Consider the following 24,951-nt stretch of genomic DNA (forward strand, 5'->3'; position numbering starts at 1 on the left):
ACCAACCAAAATCTACTTCCCTGTAATTTAAGCTAATTGTTTCTTGTCCTACCTTTTCTTTTGGAACTATGATCAAATTTGCCCCATCTTTTACCTGAAACCCTTCAGATACTTGAAGACAGCTGTTATGTCTCCCTGTAGTGTTCTCTTCTTCAAACTAAACTAAATCAGAGTCTTTGATTTGTGTTTCAAAATTGGTATGCTTTCCATTTTTGATCTATAGATAATACGTTTATTAAATCAGAATGAATTTCAAGACCTGGCTTTTTTCTATAACCATCTAGAAGCGAATGTACTTTTAGGGGGCTTTTGTGCTAGAGAAAACATTTTTTTTAAAAAAAGAGAATTTAGTCATTTCAAAAAGTATTAGGATTCTGTATTAAGAAAACAAAACTCAGCCAACTGTCACAAGAAATTCTCAAACATTCCCATATGAAGTTTCCCAGTCAGGAAAATCATACTGGATTCTCTCCAGCCTGGTTCATACTCAATTCCTCTAGAGAATAGTGAAGACTCTCATTCTGTCATACCATGTGATACAATCACACACAGATATAATTGCTTGAAGAGGGAAGTTTCCCCTGTGTTTAAGCAAATCATATATTTGATTGTAGCCCCTAACCCTATCCCTAACCCCTTACTAAACTTGCCAAAGTGCCACATGTGAAATGGGCTTCCTGCTCTCCTGCTCATATTGCCATTAGCACCACTCTAACCTGAAATAAAATGCATATTTTAATATGCAACTTTCCCTCTGTACTAAGCTGTTCTGAGGAAAAGAGTGGAGACCAATGAAAAATGAGCCCTCAGTAACATGATGTGTGAGGAAGTGTGTCAGATGGTTGCTACTGTTTCCCTGGCCAATCAAGATCCAGACACATTTCAACATAAACATTCAACATCAACAAGACAGGAAGCTGCCTTCACCTAATCAGATTACTGATCCATCTAGCCCATGTGACTGACACTGGCAGCAGCTTTCTAAGATTTCAGGCACAAATTTTGAAGATTGAATCTGGGGCCTATTGTGTGCATACCATGTGCTCTCTCCCTGAACCACATCCATCCAGTCATGAAGGTCCTGCACCGCAGCCTGAATCTTGAGATAAGAAGAATAGGAGTTGCATCAGTCTGAAATCAGACTTCCCCAAATTGAGATTCAGAGAGAGAGAGAGAGAGAGAGAGAATTCCACAAGATTCCCCTGAAGAATTACACTTCTTTTTTATACCAGGGAGCTGATAAACCTGTCTCTTCACCAATGCAGACCAGGGGATTATTCCTTTCAATCTCTCTAGGAATTGGGCAAACTTGGGAAGTAGCAATTTGGTCAAGGCTTCAGATATGCTCCAGACTTGTTAGAGCAAAAGTTTCAATTTTCATATATCCTGTGCTTCAGCCCAACTCTGCTTGACTAAGTTGTCCTCAAGCATTGTTCATATTCCAGCCTCATGGGCTCCTGTTTATGATCAAGTAAAACAATTTGTATGGAAATTTGTCACAAATATGCAGTTCTCATCCATAAAAGTAAAATCTCCCTCAAGGTGAGCTTGACTCCTAGTGACTTTCTGGAATATCCATGCAGTTTTCTTTGCAATAGTACGGAAGCGGTTTGCCATTGACCTCTTCTTCTAATTTGCCAATCTAATCTATAGTCCTGGGATTTCCTAGCCATCTTCAATTGAAATACTAACCAGGCTCAACCCTGTAGCTTTTTAAAGATCACCCAAGGTTGGCTAGATGCTGGCCAGTCCACATTCCAAAAAATGCAATTTTTGCTAGATTAAAAACTGAAGGCAACTACTAATGACTTAACTAATGCCATCTTGCCTGCCCTAGGGTTTTGAATCATGCGGTCCTTAGAGGAAAGGCTAAATCAAATTAGAATAGATTAACAAGTCAAACAAATTATACTCAAGGTTTAGCAAATGTCTTGCTTTAATACATAGAAAACTGCTTGAAAACAATGCTACATGGTTCCTACCTGGGAACAGGTGAAATGGGCTGTAGATTCAAGCAATGGAGATTCCATTCTTTAGGCTGCTGGGCTGCTACCTGTCGCTCACTGAGTTTTACCAAGTTCTTTCAAAAATAAGAGAGACAAAAATACCTTGCTTTAATACAGTTGCAATATATAGTTTCAGTTTCACTTTTTGTGATTCATACTTTCAGATACTACTTTTTTCTTCACAGCTGGGGGATATGAAAGATGTTGTATTGGGGAGTAAGCTTTAAGTAAGGAGGACTCACTTTCTCTTGTTCTGTTATTCCATGAGTTCATTGTGCCCTCCAAGTTTGTTCCACTTGCCTGGTGGCTTCTATAATCACTTCGAAATCTGAGACACTTTGCCATTGTTTTCAATTTACAAATCTTTTTTTTCCTCCCTCATATACATTATCATTATTCCTCAGTGCACATGCATAGTGTTACGTCTCAGCACAAAAAAAGACATCTTAATACTATCATATAGCTGGTAATGGGTCTGAGGGGAAAAGATGCAAACAGAATGCTGTGAAAAATTTCACATGTGCAGAAGTTATCACTGGTACCCAAACATGTAGAGACAAATAAGTATTTCATTAGCATCTGTAACCCTAACCTGAGTTTGGATACCTTTCTTTCCTTTCCTTCCATGCTGGGTTGAATGTTTGGACGGGGAACCTGCATTATATCTGTCTTTTGAGTTGTTCCTGTTACATAAAGCACCACCAAGGGACTTACTAACCTGCATGCATATTGCCAATGCCAGCTGTTCTACAGCCTCACCTAGATTGCAATCATTGCCCCTTGCTGGATGTTCACGAAAAGCATTCTGTCCTGAAAATGAAAAACAATTGCACCCATGAATCCAGCAGCCTCTTCTTATGGGAAGATCTTTGGAAATATGCTGCAAGAAGATAATTGACCCCATTAACTAACTTACTGCTGAGTATATGTGCCATATGCATTATAGAAAGCATAGAAATACATAAACATGCAGAGAAAAAGACAGAAGTGGATTGTGTGTATATTTTAAAGCAATTATTGCAAAGGTAAAGGATTCTTTCAGGGTAGGATTGCCAACAGACAGCATGTGTCACAAAGCAGTGAGGACTTCTCATATATTAATTTGGCAGACAAATTTTTTCAGCCATCTAACAGTGACAATAAACCACAGTGTGCTGACAAAGTCACATAAAGGTTTGCAGATGTAAGGATTCATGATTTAATTCTGCAAAGACATTTGGGAAGAACCAGGAGAAGCTTGTGGGCTTAGAAGGAAATTATGCCTTTTGCAGGCACTTCAGAATTACCTCCCCATTACCTGGTTCTCCTGCTACTGAAAGCAGTAATTAAAACACAGATGGTGCAACCTTTTTGGGTGTGGAGGTCTGCACTAACATGCTCCGTGAAACACCTTTTCTGAATGCTTTGCACAGCTGCACTAAATACCATTACTGTAATACAATTACTCCTGGTGCGGTTAAGGTTTCTCTCCTTCCACCTTAACAATTACAATTAAGTTGGAACTTTTTAGAGGGGCTTTGAAGAAAGGTAAATCCTCTCTTCCATCCAAATTCTCATCACTACCAGGAAGACTCTTCCCTGGAATAGTCACCCAATAATCTCCCCAGCCTTCCCCAACCCAGTTGGATTTCGACTCCCATCACCTCCTGTCTGTCATTGGGTTGGACTGTCCCCAGCAAGTTTCAAAAAGAGATTGTGATGTTGCTTGGAAGCCTCCTGTTACAAAAAGGGAAAATAGTGAAATTTTTGTCATGGCAACATACATTCTTGGATAAAGGAATTCTTTCCAGTGTTGACAGTAAATATTTTAAAATATGCCATAACACAGATATCTTTTCCTTTCTTTTCTGTCATATATTAATTAAATAACTGAGCACTATCTAGGTTATCTGCAAAATACATTTGCTTGCCACACATGTCGAATATATCAAAAATATGGGAATTACTTTGTAACTGTAATGAAGTGAGCTAATCACCTTTCAGGTACACTTTTCCTTTACCTGTACTGTCACAGAAGAAAATACAAATGCCATGTATCATTCAGTTCACCTTTTCCTAACAGAAAATCTACTATCTCCAAAGACCAATTCAGTAGAGTGCAACAGGAATGAAATCAGCAAAACAAGGCCAAGCTTCAGCTCCCTGTCTATCCAGGCATAAATCACTGTACTGCTGGGGGGCAAACCACCATCTCTCAGCTTGCAAACTGCCTCATGGGGCTGATGTAAAAAGAAATGAAAAATGTTTTGTAAACGTAAGCAAAATGCAAAGAGCAGCCAGAGAAATAATCATGCTCACTTTTATTCTTATTTATTTTGCTTGTAGTAAAAGGAGAAAAGGAGTGGGAAGGATATGCAGGATGGGCCAGTCAGCTTTCCTGTTTTGTCCTGCTGATAACTCATTTTAATTAAGCCATAATAATGGCTACATTGTGGTTCTGTAAGCACAATGGATGAACTAGTATCTCCATTGGGGTGCCCAGAAGTCCTTTTTTCTTTTATCCTAGGATCTTCAAGTTGTAAAATATCCATACACAATGTTAAAAAATGGTGGAAGGATGGAAATGCAGGTGCACAGCTTTTTCCTGTCTCTCTCCACGAAGCCAGAAATTTCCAGTAAGAAATATGCTTATCTGTTTCATTTCACTTCTGATCACCATCCCACTGCTCCATCCTCACCATGCCTCTCCAAGTTTGGAAATATGAAGTTGTGACCCAGTGAAACTTGTTGCCATGAAACTTAATTGAAAACTGACACAGTCTTAATATTGAAAAATGACACAACTTCATATTTATAAAAAAGCAGGGCTGAAGTCCTGCTAGTGAAAAATGCATGTATAGGAAAGGATTCACAAAGGGGTAGTAGTGTTGCTTAACACAGGAGTGACCCATTTTTAAATTTCTGATTGGAATATGCAGTACTTTGGATTTTAAAACGGAAAGGTGGTTGGAGCATGCATGTACCACACGACTTAACTCCTTACACTAAACGCATCTTTCTCCAGAGCTATGGTTGCAGATGGCAACTACCCAATTCCAGAAAAAGATGCAGCTGCCTTAACAGATGCTTACTTGAGTACCCCTGCATGCCCCAAGCATCTTTTTTGAACCTTTGAATTCAAAGTCCTGCACAGCTTTAGAAACCCCTAGCTTCATCTGCTTTTTAATACGTTAGTCCCCCCAACTTAAATATCACTGGATCACAATTCTTTAACTTTTGGTAACAAAGACAATCTAGCCTTTGAAGATTGTAGCTTGAACACTAAATACCCAAGGAGAAAAAAAAATTCAAACGGCTTTCATTTGTGTTCACACTTCGTTCTTTAAGCTCAGTCTTCTGGAAAATGTCAATTTAGATTAGAAATGGAGTGTTTTCCTAGAAGTTAAAACACTGTCTACCACAGCCATAAATTGATGACTGCCACAATGAAACCATGCTAGGATCTCAGCCAGAACAATATGAAACAAGAGACCAAATTTGATTCTCTTCTCCCCCTTGCTTAAACTTCTGTGTTTTTTCAGCCTATTTGATTTGGCTTTATATAACTGTTTTTATCAGTGCAGAGATAACATGTAGTTGAGTTTCAGAATTCTTCTTGACTGGAAACTGGAGTAGCTGATTTGACTCCAGGAGGAATAGAGTGGAGCATTCTTGCTGCTGATTGTAAGAACAGAGTCCACTGAAAAATATTGTGTTTGAAGGCATGAGGAGAGTCTATCTGTAGTATCTCATGCTCTATGCTCTGCTCTAAATTTCCCCATCCAGTTGCTCAACCTGTGACAGCACAAGTCCTCCTCCTTATTATTATTATTTATTTTATCCTGCCTTTTTATATATAACTCATTCCTAATTCCTAATATTCCTGTCTCCCATTTTTCCCACAACAACCCTGTGGGGTGGAGTGGGCTGAGAGAGGGAGTGACTGGCCCGAAGTCACCCTGCTGGCTTTCATGCCTAAGGGAGGCCTAGAACTCACAGTCTCCTAGTTTCTAGGGCAGCACCTTAGCCACTACACCAAGCTGGGTCTTTATTATGACCCTGAAAAATGGAAAATCTATCTAACTGTTAACCTTGAGACTCAAAGTTAAACTCACCAATTAATGCCCTGCTCCCCAAAGTTTGGAAAAAAAGAGAGAAAAAAACAAACATAGACAATAGCAGCTATACCAGCAGGCAGCAAGAATGATCAGTCAGGGATGCCAGTAGCAAAGTAAAAGCAAGAACCATTTTGCTGAACCAAATAATGCTAAACTAGGACTGTCCTTAGGATTTTTCTGTTTTAGTCCCACTGCAGTAACATTAGTTTTTCTGCTCTTTATCTTAAATTTCAGGATATAAGAGCATACTTTTTTTGTCATTGAGAAATTAATTCATACTGTACAAATTTTAAGATTTAACATCCATTACTGTATTGTACATCTTAAAAAAAACCTCACCCCATAAAGTGCCTTGTGAACAATCCACAGTAGTGATCTCAGGTTCTTTCCAAGCCACTGAGATTTCTTTAGGTTTGGTACTGCCCACGACCATCATATCAGCATCACAAAGCTAAGACAGAAAGAAGAACATACATTTAATTGTATTATGGGATATATCTGGGAATACAAAGTGCTGATAACTATGCTTAATCAGCTATAATCGGAAAACAAGGGAGATTAAATAATTGACAAATTAATATGCATATATATATATATAATAAACTAGGCAACCTCATAAATCATGGTTGAAAACTGTTTTATTTTAATGAACCATAATGCCAAAACTTTACTTAATTATCCCATCTCCTTCCTGAATCTATGTAAAAGCAGCGTTGGGGAAAAGGAGAAGTAAGAGCAAATAGCTGTGTCAGCTGTCTTTCCAAATCTGAGCCTTGCTGAACGTTGATGGTTTTGTTTTATAAACAAACTAAAATTCAGTCAAACACAGTGGCCAATTTTAGGTGCCTTATTAAATTATAATTTCGTGTTATGAACAACTTAGATCTAATATGAACAACTTAGATCTAAACCATGGTTTTGCTTATTTATGTATTTATTAACTATAGTTATAACCTGCCCCAATCTTAATGGATACTGGGTAGAATACTGTACCTTGGCAATAGCAATACAATTCCAATCAAAAACCAAAGAGAGATGCCCACAGACATTTAACTGGGGCCAAAGGCTTGCTGAAATAAAACAGATTTAACTTGCTTTTGGAATGTGTCAGCCCTACAGGGTGTACCATAATAAGAAACCAATGCTGTGTAGGTCAGGACTACTTTTATTCTAACACTTATAGTAACAGAATCATGTAAGTCTGAATGTGCTTCCCCCTCCCTTAATCTTTGTGGGAGCTAGGGAGGAGCTTGTCTGATATGTTCCCAGGTTATTTTCTTGGCCCAGGCTCAAGCCCCACTCATCTGACCATGCCTTGGCAGCAGCTCTTCCTCCTGTCCTTCAAGGCCATTCCCTAAGCTCTTCACAGAATGTCAACAAGGTGGGAGTTAAACAAATTTCTGATGGGAGAGAGTTCCACAAGGTGGAGACTATCATGGAGAAGTGTCAGCCCTGCGAGGTACAGTAGTCCAGACAAGAAGCACACCCAGGAGTACTAGCTCTATCTTTATTGTAATGTTACATAAACAGAATCTTGCAAGTCTGAAAATACATCTCTCCCCCTTTGCCTTTACTGTCCAAGAAACTAGGGAGGGTCCCTTCTGAGACATTCCTGTCCCATTCTTTCCACGGGCTCCGCTGTTTCTCATCTGACTGTTGCCTAGTCTGCGGCTCTTCCTCCTGGCTCCCAAGATCATTCCCACATACCATTACACGATCTGTCATGTTTCTATACTCAATGTAACCTCAGGAGGAGGGGAGACGGTCAATGTGCCTTTTGTAGATGACCAGAGGAGCAGATTAAATTCTGATGAGGTGTTGCCTCATATATCCTAGTGCTGTATCGTGTAGGACTTTAAAAGTAATGACCAGTACTTTGGATCAGGCCTGGAAACTTACTAGCAATCCATTTACCAACTTTAATTTGTGCTACTCTACAATGGTAGAGATGTTCCACCTACAATGTAGCTGCTGCATTTTTTAACAGCTGCAACTTCCAGAAAATCTCCAAAGACAGACCTAGATAGTGATAAGGACATGAGTTATTGACATCAAGGTGGTTTATAAGGTTATTTTGTTTCTTATGGTTTAAGAGCTGTAACATAAATAACATTAACTGCACTTTAGGATTTGCTTTCCTATAATACCTTTTCAAACCTGTTGGGATCCTTCTGAATTTTACTACTGTATTCTGTTATGTTATTCTGCTACATATTAGGTCATCTGAAATTTAAAAGCAAATCCTCTTTCTCATAAATGAAAATGGGAGGAGTGCAGGGCCCAGGCCTTATAGTCTGCCTGTCCAAGATATATTAGTATTCCAACAATCTACTAAAAAGTGCAATCAAAAATAATTAAGTTTAGTTTAGCAGGACTTGCTCTTTACAAATTAATACTTATCTCTAGTAATTACTAACAGCATGCAATTTTTCAGTAAGCTGCCTCAGTCAGGTACTTTATCTTGAGGCAGTACATCACAGCACCTTGACATAGCAGAGGATCAGAGGTACACTGTTCCAACAGAAGAGAATAGCTGTAGCTCAGGGTTGAACTGTGGAGTTCTAGAAGGCTTGGTTGTTTGCTTCCAGACATTCCATTACCACTGATGATGTTATCTAGTTGGGTAATGAAACGTCTGCAACCAAACAACCAAGCTCAGAGAGCACTAAGGACTCCACAATATACTGCTCCAGTTACACAAAGAGGTGAAGTAGGGCAACCTGTCTCAATAGTCTGATCCACCTTGCAAATAGTGGTTTCTGCACATTTCGCATCATAAGGGATCTCCCACAGACTTGTCTAAAACTAAGCAAAAGGTAGGAAAAACAATTAAATAATCAAATCCATTTCCTTGCAAATGCACCATATGGTCTCCAAATAGTCAGTAAAGCCAATAGAAAACACATGCTATTTGTAATTGAAACCAAATGTGATAAAAGACTGACAGAAGTGTGAACACTTCCAAAGGACAACTAGTTACACATTGTAAAATGTTTCAAAATCCATTAATGAAATCACACTGCACAGAGTGGAAAAAAAATCATGTGAAACAATCACTTAACCAATTCTTATGAATGGGTAAAGATTCCCAATGCTCATTCTCATGTGGATCATTAGCATTTCTTCTAGCAAGCTGGACAAGATTAAAAGCAATAAATACTCTGAAACAGCAACACACAACTTCGGTGAGATTTATGGTAGATTATATTATCTTTGAAGACCCTCCCATTCCCAGATAACAGAGTAAATGTTAAATCTACAGAAATTCATGCACTGTAAACCAGTACGTCATGATCAAGATACAGTATTACTGAGAATTGCATAAAGATTACGCACAGGAAAGAAGCCATTCGCAACTGTGCTTTGTACCAGACGCTTTGCTTCATTAAACAGTTTAAAGGAGTCCAAGACTCTGAACTGTCCTTGAGCGAATGCTCAAGCGTGTGGATCGTTGCACTAGTTATTGAAGTAAAGGCTATGGCGAGGGGAACTGTGTCCATCTTTAGTGGGTGCATCCCTACCTAGAGAGGAAGTCCCTGGCCACAGGGATTTATGCACTTATCACCACTTATCTGAATAATTGCAAAGCATTCTACGTGGAGCTGCTTTTGAAAACCACCTGGAAACTGCAATTGATCCAAAATGCCACAGTTCATAAACTGGCAAATCAGAATCATCACGGTCACATAACATGGTTACTACTTTGGTAACAATAGGTTCCCAATACAGTTCAATATTCAGGCTTAAGCCCTGTATAGCTTGGCACCTAGGCAGTCATAGGACAATCTTTTCCATGTTGAAGCAGCCCGTGTAAACAGTTCAGTGCACATATCCTGTCAATATCTTTTGATGTCCCCAGTCCTGGGTGGCAAAAGAGGCAAGGGCTCCCAGTCAGTGTTTCTCAGTTGTGGTCCCCACATTATGGAATGGCTTCCCTCTTGAAGTTAGGCTAAGAACCTCATTGTGGCCTTCTAGAAGCTACTGAAGACCAAACTATTCCAGAGGGCATTTGGGGAGTAAGTTGACACCACTGAACATATTTGTATTATATTAGCACCTGATTAATTTATTGTGATTTTATGTTTTTGATAATGTTTTTATGTTTTAGGATGTAATCCACTGGGAGTCATTATGGAGTCTGGAGGTATAAAAGTACGATCAATCAATATATTTACATTTTTCAGTCAAGGAATAATTATTTTTTCCATGTTTGCAAATCATACACAGGTGTTTCCTCTGCTCATAACAGGACAAGAATGCTTGTTTCAAAACTGGGAAAATTATTATAGTGGGATATCCAACAATGGCTCTGTACTAATGAGAATCACTTCCACTCAAGCAAAGCAGGACATCCAATTCTTGCTGCAATGCCCTGCTAATTCCAAGAGTCATTAGGAAATGCTTACTCTTGTTATTATCATATTGACAGGTACAATGTGTCTATCCCTGCTGTCCAAGCAAGCCCTCATTCAGTTCCACATCAATTGGCTGACATATGATGATATGAAGCTGATTTGAGAACTGTGAATTATGGCCTCTCCCACCAGATACCCTCCAGATGTGGAGGCATGCAGCACTGCTGGCTGGGGATTCTGGGACCTGCAGTCCCCATATATAAGAAGATTACTCCACTGGGTAGACTGACTATATTTTAAGACAAATACTTAATAGTTCTTTAAGTTAAAGAAATATGTCCACTTCACCAAAACCAAAAGAAATGAAGGATTTAAGTATGAATCTCAAGACCAAAATTCACACTACATGGGGATTTGCAATAGTATTTCACAACAGTTTTGTTTTTCCTTTAATGTGGCCAAAGGCATCTCCAAATTTCCCCATAACAATGGACTAGAGAAAGAAAAGGGGATTATTTTTTTTCCTACATTATTTTTCATATTAGTAAATCCCCTCCCTGAAAAGTGAGTTTTCAAACAGGAAAAGTACCATCATAAACAAATAGATCCCAAGATGGATATTTGCCAAACAACCTTATTCAAATATATGTGTTCGTTCTCTCTCTCATTCTTTTTATTTATGGAGGCAAGAGAAATTACCTTTCTGACTAATCATCCCTACAGAAAAGGTCTATTGACAAGCCTTTCACCATGCCAATACAAATTTAGTGCTTGACATGTTTAACATTAACAGTGTTCACTCATAATCAAGAGTAGACACCAAGCTGGGACTAAAAAGGAAGGATCTTGTGATTATATTCTGCAACCTGAATTGTGAAGAGGTTGGTAACATTATATATGGAGAACTTAGATGTTTCACATTTTTGTGGCATTCTCTCATCTAACTTCTGTGCTTCTTTATTCCTAAGAGAGTTGAACTCAAGCACATTAAAGGACAACATGAAATTTCTCATGATGTGGAACTAATTTAGATACTAATAGTATTCATTCAGAAATTCTGTTACTGTAATAGCACTATAATAACTCCAACTACAATTATTTTAATTTCTTCTCAATTTACCTCCTGTAATCTAAATACTCTGGGATTTCTGCAGTCTTTTCTAGAAATGATACACTATACTGAAAGAGAATGGCACTATTCCAGAATGCAAAAAAGCTGCATTGAATAATTTGGAATGCATGACAATAAATACAAATTTATTGTATTTATCAAAGAATATATGATTTGATTTGCACTCAAGTTCAGCATGTGAAGTTAATTTTGCTTAATTTTAAGTCTCTATAACTACTGTCCAGACCTCAAAGTATTCTAACGTGTAGGTATCCTTCAACAGATTTTTCAGGCAAAAACAATTAGATTTTACTATGGTGACCATATTTTCTCGGAAAAAATAAAGGACAAACCCGAAAGGGGGCCAAATCTGAAAGAGGTTCTTAAGTGTAAAAAAAAATTGTCTTTGTTTATAACTCTGCATTACAAAGGAAAATTCAAGAGCAAAACCAAGAAAATAATAAAATAAAATAAAATAAACCTAAAGGACAGCTTTCTGAAATAAAGGACTGTCCTTTATAATAAAGGACATATGGTCACTGTAATTTTAAGGGACAAAGCTTGTAATTTAATTGGCAGGTCACAGGCCTACAACTATTTTTCCAGGATTGTCCTAGAAAGCTGACGATATTTATGTGAGAACATGTGGAGAGATGGAAATATCTTAAATTAATGGGAATTATTTCAGCCACTGAGGGTTCCTGTTGATGTAATATAAAGGACCATTACAAGAACGTATGCTGATGCATGGCACCAGGTCACACTTGCTTAGTGCCTACTGCCAGTAGGAGTAGTTAAACCTAAAAACATCCACCTGTGGTTTCTTTAGCATCATGTTTAACCAAAATCCCTGTTTTTCGTTTTTGTTTTCCTTTTCCCAATGTCCGAAGCCTACTGGAAGAAGCAAAAAACCAGACTCTGCTACATTCAAACACATGATTCACACAAAATGTTATTTGCATTTTATCAGATATAGTTTAGGCTTGTTTTGCATTACTCCCATTTGGGGCAGATATTAAAACTATGGTTGACATGATTTTGCAAAGAAAAAAGATAGTCTAAAGATGGTCGTGAGATGTTGAATTATAGATCAAAAGCTTATCGATTTATCTTTTGTAAAGAATTTTGAATTTGTCAAGTCTGGAGCATATCCAAATGGTTTCGCTTTGTTGAAAATAAATTATTACCCTAAACTTAAAATCCTGGACTGCAGATACATGCTCACTTTCAGACTTAACTGGCTCTTTATCATCACAATGAAAACACTGGTCAATATGAATGTGTATGGGCAAGATTTGTATTAACTGAGTCACCATTATATAGTTACTAAAATGTCTGTGTGTAGACAAAGACGTACATGTTTGGTTTTTTTCCACTTTAGTTTCTTCAGTTTGGGAAGTTTCTTACATGTATTGTTTTGTATTTGTGGAAATAGATTTCTTCTTTTTCCTAGTTGTTTGTATATTATAGTAATAAAAATACCTTTTGATTGTGATTGCACAAACAATTATCAGAATAAATATCTAAGTACTATGTGATACTATTAAGAGAAAACAAGCTGAAACTATTGCCAGAATTTTAAAATTTAGAGAGGTTGTTTTGCCACTGGGGACAACAATTAAGCTTTTCCATACTTCCATTTACAAAATGATACAATAACATCATCAGCTGTAAAAACAGAATCTTGCCAATGGAGACATATCTTAGCATCACAGCTGTTCAGTTTAGGGAAAACATATTTTATATTCTGAGTTATGAAATCCATATACAAAAGATCAGCCCCCATTTTTTGACTTGGCTGCCACCTTCTGGAAATCTGTGAAATACTGGGAGCTGGATTCTGACTAAACTTGAGAGATTGCAATGCTTTTGCATTACGCTGTGCCAGAATTTGCAATCAATATCCTTGAGTGATTGCTGGGGCCAAAACCTAAAAAAATCTCACTGATGACAAAGCTTCCCTTGGCTTCACCAGCATTGACACTTCCTTTGGTCCTGTTGCCAATGAATGAAAAAACCCCAAGGGGATTCATTTGTTAAGTGTCCCTGGGAAGGTGTTTCAACGTATTTGATTGATAGGGTATGAGAGCGACAGTGAACAGGAACTGGGAAGTACTGTGAAGCTTATGCCAAGCAAGGTGTGGGCAGACCAGATTTTTGCTCCTCAGCAATGTAATGATATGTGGGAATGGTATGTGGGAATGACCTTGGGAGGCAGGAGAAAGAGCCACAGCCTAGATAACAGTCTGATAAATGAAAATTGAGTCTGAAGGAGGAAGGGTGGAAAAAGCATTTCAGAAGGGACCCTCTCTAGTTTTGGGGGGAGTAAAAGTGAAGAATGGGAGGGGTACTTGCAAGATTCTATTAAAGTAACCTTACAATAAAAGAAGTTAGTATTCATTGTCATGTTTCTTGACTGGACTACCTCAAGGGCTAACAGTAGGTCACTGAGAAATGTATGAAGCGGAGAAATAAAGTTGATTGTAGTTTTGTCGATTTAGAAAAAGCATTATGAAGAAGTGAATAGGCTTGTGTAAACACAGAGTTGAAGACTGGCTGCTGAACGTCCTAAGAGCAGTATATGACGGCAGTACGGCACGTGTGGGGATAAAAGAAATGCTTTGTGAATGGCTCAACATGGAATAGGGAGGAAGACAAGGATGTTTGGTTGTGTAAAGTATTTATAGATAAATTTATAAGAAATGCTTGTGGTGATGTAAATGTATATACAAGTAGTCCTCGACTTATGATGGCAATTGGGACTAGGAAGTGTGTGTGTGGGGGGGGGAAACACAAGTGATTCTGTAAGCTACCTGTCCTGTTCCCCCCACCCACCCACCCGAGCAGAGATATTGGAGGGGAAGGGATTACAAGAGAGTAAGCAGGCCTACAATGAAGAATAGAGGGCAGAAAGGGAAGGTGGGAAACTGATCAGTCTTGTCAGTTTCAAGCAGGCTACCCTATCCTTTTTTCCACCCCCTTATCTCATGTCTTTAATTTCATTGGAATACTACTTCTACTCCTTTTCTGTGCTTTGCATAACATTGCTTAGTCCCATAACATTATGGAAGTGGGTGTATACTGCCATATAAAGCAATATATGGAGCAATTAAATTAAATTTTATGGATTGCAGAGTTTTTTGACATCTCTAAGAAAATGTGACAAGCTGGGAATGTCCAGAATCAATGGCTTTAGGTTGGTTCCATTACAAACAGGATTCCAGAAAATATGTACTTTGATGTAAGAGTCTTTTTTGGTAACCTGTTTGGACCCCATTCCCCATCTAGCTAGAATGAGAGCACAGATAGCAGTCTGGTCTTGCTCTCACTTTGAACAGAATGCTACACCCAAGAAAGAAGAATCTACATTTATGTGTACACAATAATTCAATATCTGGATTTTAAAGCCCCCTTCTATGTAGCGACTTGACTATCTAGTGCCAAAAGAATATATATGATCAAATATGCATTTGATTGTTCATGTTATCTTTACCACAAAATAATGAAAGGGCAGGAATGGAAGAAAGAGAGATGGCAGTGCAGTGAATTTTGCAATCCGTAATGTATGCCCTTACTACAATACGTGCACCCAACCAATTGTAATTTATTTAAAAATGGTTAAAAATAAGGACATAGTGATACGTGGGCCCAGCTAGTGAACCTAGAGATGAAGTAATGTATACTTTGTATTTCTTTATGTTAAGCTCCTTGAAGGAACAAATGCTTTTGTAACCTGTTCAAAATTCTGAATGATCCACAATAACACCAAGCAGCAAACAAACAAGAGAGAAAAGTATTACACACTTGATATATTTACCATTGTCTGGAGTTGTTTCATTTTCCATGACAAGCTCATAGTCATGACCCCTTTCCTTTGAAGAAGGCACTGCAAGGAGACTTCCAAAGGTCCTTGGACACCCAAAAGTAACACTTTTTTCCCATCTAGGGTAGTACATGCTGAAAGCAAAAGGTAACAATTGTTCTCCTTATCTACGGTAACAGCAAATTACTGGAGAAACAAAACGAAACAAAACAGGTTAAAATGGGAGCTTGTATTTCCTAACCTGATCTCTCATGTGAAAAAACTACCCGTAAAAAAACATAGGGTAAGCCAGCACTATGGTTTAGGAATTTTTCCTATGACCAAGACCACCATGAAACAGAGCAGGAGATACTTGATAAAGCTGGACAGATTAATAGACAGAAGCGTTTTCATGCATGTATATGAGCAATGGTGGTTTTGGTGTGAATAGCAGAAATATTAATGACAACTTTAACAACATTAATGAGAGCCAGTTTGGTCTAGCGGTTAAGGCGCTGGGCTAGAAACCAGGAGACTGAGAGTTCTAGTTCTGCCTTAGGCATCAAAGCCGGCTGGGTGACCTTGGGCCAGCCACACTTTCTCAGCCCAACTCGCCTCACAGGGTTGCTGTTGTGGGGAAAATAGGAGGAGGAAGGAGTATTAGGTATGTTCCCTGCCTTGAGTTATATATACATAAAAAAGGTGGGATAAAAACATAATCATAATCATGCTGAATTAAAGGTAATACATATTTTACTTATAGATGTTGCCTGTTTATCCACCCTAATTGCATCCAGTCCCAAATAGATACCCAAATAGGTATGTGCGATACCGTATTTCTTTAATTAAAATACAATTGCAATTTCTTACTTCTATACTCTCTATTAAAGCCTCAGAAGTCCTACTGATTTAAATAGAGTTCACTCTATTTCACACAACATAAGGTGGTGTCATATTGGCAGCTTAAGGTTTGATCTGGATATGAAAGAAGAAGAATTCCCTGCCACTTTTTAATGGCCTATTATGAGAAAACCCACAGTTGGGGTTCAGGTGTTTGTGAAGAACTCTATAGTGAAAATGAGCAGAGAAATCTTATGCATATTTATGCTGAAGTACTTTTCTGCTCTTCATTAGTCCCACTAACTTTAACAAATGGCACCTATTTTTCAGACTCCTGTGGAAACCTGGAAAATGTTGGGTGACATCAAGGCATAACAGAGTAGTCCAAAGTACTTTTTCAGAATCATGTCTGAGGCATGCACACCTCCAGATACTGTATCAGTTTGGTGAAACTTAACTGATCAATAAGGTACTTATTTTGGTGATTCTGAATAAACTCACAAACTTACACCCACAACTCATTAGTGGTGGAGATTGTGTAGGAGGCAAAGGGCAGCTCACAGGCAAACAAATAAGGAAGGAAGAAGGATTGGGCAATCTGACTTATTTCTTCTCTTTATATGCTGTTTTTCTAGCTCAATAGAAGAAAATATCTGTAGCTTGGGGTTGAACTGTGGAATCCTTGGTGCTCTCTGAGCTTGGTTGTTTGCTTGCAGATGTTTCATTACCTGACTAGATAACATCATCAGTGTTTTTCTATTTGTCACTACTGCAAAAGAAAGGTGGCAGCAACATCATTCTCCTTCTCTGCTGGGAAGCATCAACATTTTATGCCCATGAGCAATTCTACCTCAGATAAAAGTAGGTAAACTAGCAGAAATCATTGCCAATTTCATTGCAAATGAACTTTGCAACCAGTAGGACACTAGATTTATACCATTTACTAAAGTAAATAACACAGATTCCTATTTATCTGAACAATAAATTTGCAAGATTGGCTGTTTATTTAGAAAGGAAAAGTTGTCATTAGGAAGTTTTATTTCATTCAGGCAGGTCAAACATGGGTCAGGACAAGTGAAGAACAGTGGTCTGAGATAATAAATATAATTTACTACTATACTGTACCTTGCTTTTCCAGAAGTTTGATCACTGCACTGGCAGTAGGGGGAACCACACATTCATTCATGTCTCCATGCACTAATCTTGCCAAATTAAAATCTGTTATTCTGCAACAAAAATGGGAGAAGGTGACAGTCCACAGCAGTTATGTAAGAAAATGCAAGCAAAAGCTTTATTTTTGTTTCTGAAAGAACAATAATGATGCAGGGACAATGCAGAGGCATCTGCAACAAGTGCTAATCAAAATGATGGGCACGTGGATTGTAAGTACTGTGTCCAGCTCTGCCCAGTGCAGCCCTCAGACCTTCTCAAAGCATGAAGCCCCACTAAAAGATTGCCTACCCTTGATCTACTGATGCCAAAACATTATTTATTTCTCTCAGTTAATCATTTTACCATCTGAATGTATCTTATTTGGGTCTTCTATCCTTTGTTCTCCACCCACCCATCCCCAATAGCTCAGGCAATTAGTTTTAGCTGAATACAACTTGGAGGAAAGAGTAGGAGTGACAGATCAGGCTTGAAATTTGGAATGTAAAAACTGTACCCCAACACCTGCAAGCAGCCACCCAGCTTCTTTATTGCAGCCTCTAGGGTCCCTAGCCAGCATTTTTGCTCTTCTTTGTGTGTGGAGGTTCAGGCGTCGAAGAGAACTTCCAGGTTCCCGTTTCTGTCTCTTAACCCTATCCCCTACCCTGAGGGCTCCAGCCCAGCCCACAGTACCCAAGTACAGCAGTTCATATGTAAGGCAAGCTACTCCCAGTGTTCTTCAGAATGAGCAACAGCCCATACCCCTTAAAGACAGCTGCAAAGCCCTTAAGCCCTTTGTCACAGTACTACCAAAGCTCTCACACCAATTTTGCTTCGCCCCAAGGAGGTGGAAATGAAGAGTATCCCTGAAACATCCAGGTATGGCTGAAAGAAATCTGGTGTTGATTTTTATAAAATATGTGATATACCTGACTTGTTTTTATTGTTTAAATAATTGGCTTTTTGTCATTGCTGGTACTGTATAGCAGTATGGAAGCATTTCAGCAGCTTGGAATAGAATAAAAGACTCTAAGAAGGGCCTTGAATTAACCACACAAACTGAAGAACAGCATCTGATACCTTTGAGCACAGTCTTTTGTGGGTTTACAGAATGCCGAGGTCATGTTTTAACTAGCATGATTTACAGAATAGCTTTATGTTTGATTTCACAAATCTTCTAGCTTATTTTTTTAACTCAATTGATCTTAGGAAGTATGAAATCCATATGCTTGCACAACTTTTCTAAAGATGTAAAATATACATCTGCTCAGTGAAATTTACGAAGTTTAACCTACCCATTCACATCTTTCTCTGGTTTCACAGCATTCAATATTCTGCTTGTGCATGACTCTCTACAGAGGCGGAGGAGAAGGCCATGAATTTTAGGATTCTCATTGAGTTTTATGATTTCACCTATGACCTAAAAGATAATGTAAGGTTAACAAAGTCAAATTTTAAAAGATGCAGGTTGCCACATCAAAATGCTGTCACATATGAAGGCATTGGAAGTTTAAAATACGAAGCTGCCTAATGACAAATGGAATCAGACCTGCTTTTTCACTTGCAAAATATACTCACAATTATGGTGATTTGTAAAAACAACACCACCACCACTGGCCATATCTGTGCTCATGTCATTTATAGCAGTTACATGAACTACATAATTCCAGTGTCCAATTGAGAAATGGTGCTATATGGTAAAGGTACCATATGATAATGACACTAGATGAAAGCAGATCAAGGGGGTGTGGGAATCAGATATCAGCCCTAAGGTTGAATCTGCAGCAATCCACAAGTTCAGATAGTCAACAGAAAGAATACAGTCACAGCAAGGCTACACAATTACTATCAGGAACATTTAATCTATTGAGTAAAAAGAAGGCAACAAAGATAAAATCATAATTGCAGCAAGGAAGAAGTGCAACATATCAGATAAATGAATGAATGTGGTATATGACATCTGGGCAACACATTTCACTGGAGAACCCATGGTCATGAACAAACTTGCAGACCGGGATGGGAGCAAGGTTTTAGGGGGGAAATATGTTGTGTCCCTGAGTAAGGAGCTGAAATTTGCGATAAAAGTCAGTAAGCCTTTCCAAATTCCATCCTTAGAGCTTTCATACGGATCACCATAATAGCAGACTTCTGCAGAAATAATAGGATACTCACTTTTTTCTCCCTTACCCATAAAGCTCACCGTACGTCCCTAAGTATGCTCTAGTAGAGTAGGATAAGGGAGGATATTATAAGAACATGAGAGGATAAAGTAGCTGACTGCTTTTTAAGAACTCGGTATCCACAAAATGGAAGAGGAGTTGTGTGTAAAAGTGTATGTTGATCAGTATTTTCTTTCCGTAAGTGCCAGCCTGGGAAATCCACAAGGAGAAAAATACCACAATAGTGTTCTATTGTGTCCTCCAGCAACTTGCATTCAGACATGCTGTCTTTAACACTTTTGTGTGTGCATGCACCTTGAGTAAGTTTTGATTCCTGGCGACTGCCTGGACAAGTCCCTGCAGTTTTCTTGGCAAGGCTTTTCAGAAGTGGCTTGCCATTGCCTCCTTCCTAGAGCTGAGAGGAAGGGACTGGCCCAAGGTCACCCAGCTGGCTTCATGCCTGAGGTGGGACTAGAACTCACAGTCTCCCAGTTTCTAGCCTGATGCATTAACCACTACACCAAACTGGCTCTTTGTCTCTAGTACTGGGGGCAATTACCATCACCACCTGGATTCTTTATCTTTACCTTTATTTATATTATTTATTATTGTATTTTATTCTGTGTATTTTATGGTTGTTGTTTTTAATCGATTGTTGTAAACCACCCAGAGTCCCCCGGCTGGGAGGAGATGGGCGGGGACAAATTAGATAAATAAATAAATAAATAATAAAATTAATAATTATTAAGACTTGACATTATTGATAGCCATATTCTCCATGTTCTTCAACTTGCTTTTGTTTTTCAGTCAGAGAGCAGGGGGATAAAGATAATTGGAAGAACTATAAACAAACAGGCACAAATACATTTGAGATAACCTACAAAGCAAGTGGCAGCATCCAGATGACCTTGGCTGGTCTCAAAAAAGGCAATAAATTGGATATGGTTAGTACTTAGATGGCAAGCCACCATGAAAGAACAGCACAGTAAGTTGAAAAAAAATTCTGAAAGAAGGCAGTAATAAACCAGTTCTAGATTACCATCATGGACATATCCATGTGGGCACCAGAAATCAAGCTTCCCTCAAGAAAGAGTTTATATTTTTACTACACTGGACCAACTTGTCAAATCTGAAAACTTTGATGGATAAAGTTTTGTGGATAAGCTTGCCAGGACATGTAATTAAGCTTCAGAAGCACTTATTACTATATCTAGTTTAATCTGAGGGTTTGAAACATGAAAACAATCCAGTGTTGGCAGAAATCGTAGCAGAACCTTAGGGGGGAAAAACCGAAAACATTAATAAGGATTTTTTGTGGAATCCTTCAGGAAACTCTTTTAGTAAAGTATGTGCTTGGTCTTAATAGTTTAGGTTTCCATAAATGTTAGCTATGATTCACACTCAGTTTTCAATAACTCATGTCTTTTCATAAGTCCACATTTTTCTATTAAAATATATAAAGTTGTGTATACATGTCTACACAAAAGGAAGTTCCACTAAGTTTTGTGGCTTATTTCCAAATAACTGGATATAGTACATAGCTTTAACTTCTTTTTAAAATACTGCTGACTTCATTGTTAGATTATAAACCTGGATCCAGTAATTCCCACATCTAATAAAGAAAAGCTTATCTTTTCAGGCGTAGAGTTTGGTATCTCCCGAAAAGCTACATTTAAGAACAGTAACTGTGCATAGAAATGTTTCTTTTCGCACAAAGGAATTTTGGATTTATGCCATAGTAACTGTTTTTGTTGTTCATTTTGCAGTCATGCCATTGTAAAACCAGTGTGCATAAATAACATAAAATGGAGTGTGAGATTACAGAAGTGATAGTCCTGAAAATAATTCCCCAAATAGTACTGAGTTGAAAGCTTTTTTATTTGATTATTTTAACATTTTACATCCAACAGCTGTAGGATACTGATGGGTAAACTACTTTTTAAATCCTGTAGCTTCTGCAGAAAGCTGAGCAAACTTGCAAGGGATTGAGATAATTGTTCCTAAGATTATATTAATGGGTGGCAGCCAGAGTTTTGTAAAATATCACAGAAAAAGATTTTATGAATCCAACAATAGAGAATATGTAAATAAGTAGAATTTTAGAAATGTTTACCTCATTTTCAGTACTGCCATTGGGAAGACAAATATAAACAATATCCAAGCCAATCTACAAAGGAAAAAAGTGGATTTCAAACAAAACTCAACCATCTTTCAATATTTTAAATTGTTTTTAGTAGGAAACGTTTTTTATATATTTTCACCTCTTTAGCAATGTTTCTGATAATTTCTTGTCCCAAACCATCATCGCCAACCTTGAAGGAATAAAAAAGAAAAGGAATATAACAACAATAGGCTAAATAAAAGTATCCTAGAAAATGCAGTGATCTGCAACTTATAACTGAAGAAAAAGTGACAAGGAGTCACAGATTTGAAACCAAGAATATGATTAACAGAACTGAATGGAAAATGCTTCTATTCCTTGACTAGCATATAAGAAGCAAGATTAGGCTGCATAATCAAATATCTTTCACCAGATCCATGATACTGAATCGCTTTGCAAGTTTTTGAAATTCTTTTAGCAAAGCCTGGCCCTTTCACATTCTTGCTGTAGTACAGAAGCAAAATAACTCTCAACAAAGATGGAAATGGAAACATACTAGCATGATTTGCAGGTATATAGCATAAAAATAAGACGACTGGGAGCCAGTACAGGAGATTATATAGCATTTTGACTCTTTGCAGAATATGGGCAGATTTAGTACAAGTAAGCCGCTATGCACACACAGTGGTTTCCCATACAGATGAAGCCATATGGCACAATAGGAAATTGTAGTGTAGTACAGCTTTCCCCACCTGATTCCATAGACATGTTGGATTTCAGCTCTTACAACCCCAAGACTGCGTGGCCTATCAAGGGCATTAGACTTCCTTCCATTGGCATAAAGCCAATGGAGTATTTGTACAAGTTGAGCCAATTCCCCTTTCAGCTTCAGACTGGCACTCCGTATTGAGTTACGTTATGAAGCGGCACCCGGAATTCAGACCAGTTTTTCAGGAAGGGATATCACCAAACGCAAAACTGTATCTTTTGAGGGAAAACGAAAATTCAAGCTCAGCTGAAATTTGATTCCAACATATTATACCCAGCTGTTAAAGAAACATAAAAATGTATCTTCCAGTTACCTGTTCAACATGCAAGAGAAACTCTCTTTAAAAATCTACAGATTTCAACTTCCCAGTTATCAGTTTCTAATGCCACTGTATATTCATAGGTTTCAATTTCATCAGCAGTTGGAGTCATGTGAATATTATTATTAGCTATTATACTCCTTTCTTCCACAAAGTACAGCCCACTTTTGAAACAAAAGTCCTGCAGGGTTTATTTTTGCCTTACCTGTATAACAGAAAGTGCTGGCTTTAATTTAGGTTGTTCTAGCTTCAGTAAATTCAGGGCTTTTCTTGAAGTTTCAATGATTTCTCTTGAAATAATAATAAATGTGTTAATAGGTAATAGGATGACTTTTCTTGTCAGCATTTATATTTATGGATTCAGTTTCAGCCATACCACATTTCATCACAAATATGTAATGCATGTTAACAATATATGTAAGACACCGTATTTGCTTCATAGACTCTGTGTTGACTGAGCATAACACACCACCCACACTAAGCCTTAAGTTGCATCATCAGATAATAAACTTCATAAATAGTGTGTAAGAGTTTATTTATTTATTTTCCGCCCCTTGTAATTCTGTTGGTGTTCCAACACCTTCTAAGCCAACTTTCAGTAAATAAGAAAGAAGTATTTATTTTGAAGAGAAAATTTAAGAAAGACTATAGCAAGATAAACTGCAAAACTGTAGAAACCATCTCTATTTATTGTTGCCAGTTTCTGTGCCATGCTGTCTTGATCTTCCATGGTTTTTGATGCTGCCCTGATAAGAAACCCTCGGCTTTCAAAAGATTTTTCCCACATCCAAATCATAAGAGCCTTCCAATGCAATTCAATTCTCACTATATCCAACGCAAGTCGTTTAAAGTTCAAAGGGACCTGTTTGCAGATTAATGTGTTATATTGTTGCAGACTTACTGCTGCAAACAGATCCAAACCTACTGAGCTGCCAGGCAAGAGGACAATCCTTTCAAAACTGCAAGCGTTACCAGATAGTAAACCCCACACTAAGCGGGTTCGGATATTCGGACTATACCAATTATACAAAAGGCTGAATGACAAGTTGTGCTATTTTGCTTGCCAGCTTTTCAAAAGTCATGAAACCCAGTTGGCAAGAGAAACTCGCTCCGACAATTGCCACTGATTTTAAACGGACGACAAGAATTGCAAAATGCAACGACGACACACACGCAAACAGCTGGACCGACGTGGCAAAGCTTTGAACAGCCCACTCCGTCCCGGTCCTCTAAAATTCCAAACTCTTTAAGCCGGCAGAGCAAAAGGAGGCAGTCTCGTGGCCCGGGAAAACCACGACTTTCCCTTCCTTACGGCTGATTGGCTCCGAGAGCCGTCACTTCCTCCTCGCCAATTTTGCGGCTTGATTGCATCAGACCCACCAACGCGAAGGCGGGGTTTGGTAAGCCTCCCACGTGCAGCGCCGGCCGGCCAGTTTCTAGTTATGAAAGAACCAGCGGTGGGACTTGGCAGCCGGCATCCGCTTCTCTACCCCCGGGGCAGCCGCCTACCTCACCGCAGAGCCTTGGGCGCCCTCGCTGCCTTGTTGCTTCTCGCAGCAGCCCCGCATGCTGGGCATCCCTCGCTGGGGCAAGAGCGCCGTGGGGCAAGTGGCTACCACAGGGCGCAGCCGCTTGCGGGGGAAGCCGCCGCCGCCGCCGCCTTTCTTTGCAGGCCCCGTGGCGGCCGGCCCCGCTGGGCTCCAGAGCAGGCGGCGCAAAGCAGAAAACCTCATCTTTCGCGGATCAGGCGGCCGAGGAGTCGCTTGTGCTTCCCGACGGGGCGGAGTAGCTGGGCTCTGGGGACGGAACCGGTGCGGCTGTGTGGGAGGCGGAGTAGGGTGTTTGGTCGGACGGCCCTGGGTTGGTTCCGGCAGCAGGGGGCGAGGCGGAGCCGAGCGAGGCGTGGGAAGTCTGTTGCACTTCCTTTCCGTTTTGCATGCGAGAAATAAAGGCCTCGCAGGTTACTGGTAGTGCTGGAAAGGCTGCAAACTAGAGCTGTGTTGGACGCCCGCGATCCTTTGTGTGAGACAGACCCGTGCGTTTTGGATACTGAGCGGAGGGCTTGTCTTTGTCCCTTCGGGAGAAGTAATGAACTTGTGGCAAACGTCTCAGCTTTCAGGTCCTCTACTACGCAAATTTGGAGATAAATCCCACCGAATCTTAGTAGACAGTTCGATAATACCTTGATTAAAAAAGAAAGCCTTCGAGTTGAACGCGACTATTCGTTCGCCGTGGCCATGTGA

General features: G+C 39.0%; 1 protein-coding gene across 1 annotated transcript in view; it reads right to left on the reverse strand.

The window, feature by feature from the left end:
* MTHFD1L (methylenetetrahydrofolate dehydrogenase (NADP+ dependent) 1 like) overlaps positions 1-24,441 on the reverse strand; it is a 110,357-nt gene extending 85,916 nt beyond the window's left edge. The window contains exons 1-10 of the mRNA XM_063293842.1: positions 24,218-24,441; positions 22,914-22,998; positions 21,781-21,831; positions 21,633-21,686; positions 18,656-18,780; positions 17,337-17,437; positions 15,387-15,526; positions 6,443-6,554; positions 2,725-2,816; positions 1,983-2,080 (exon numbers count right to left, since the gene is read on the reverse strand). Of these exons, the coding sequence (XP_063149912.1) occupies positions 1,983-2,080; positions 2,725-2,816; positions 6,443-6,554; positions 15,387-15,526; positions 17,337-17,437; positions 18,656-18,780; positions 21,633-21,686; positions 21,781-21,831; positions 22,914-22,998; positions 24,218-24,441 (1,082 nt within the window). The remainder of the gene's footprint in view (positions 1-1,982; positions 2,081-2,724; positions 2,817-6,442; positions 6,555-15,386; positions 15,527-17,336; positions 17,438-18,655; positions 18,781-21,632; positions 21,687-21,780; positions 21,832-22,913; positions 22,999-24,217) is intronic.
* Between the last annotated feature and the right edge of the window lie 510 nt (positions 24,442-24,951).

Source organism: Candoia aspera, chromosome 1, assembly GCF_035149785.1.
Source record: "Candoia aspera isolate rCanAsp1 chromosome 1, rCanAsp1.hap2, whole genome shotgun sequence".
Lineage (NCBI taxonomy): Eukaryota > Metazoa > Chordata > Lepidosauria > Squamata > Boidae > Candoia > Candoia aspera.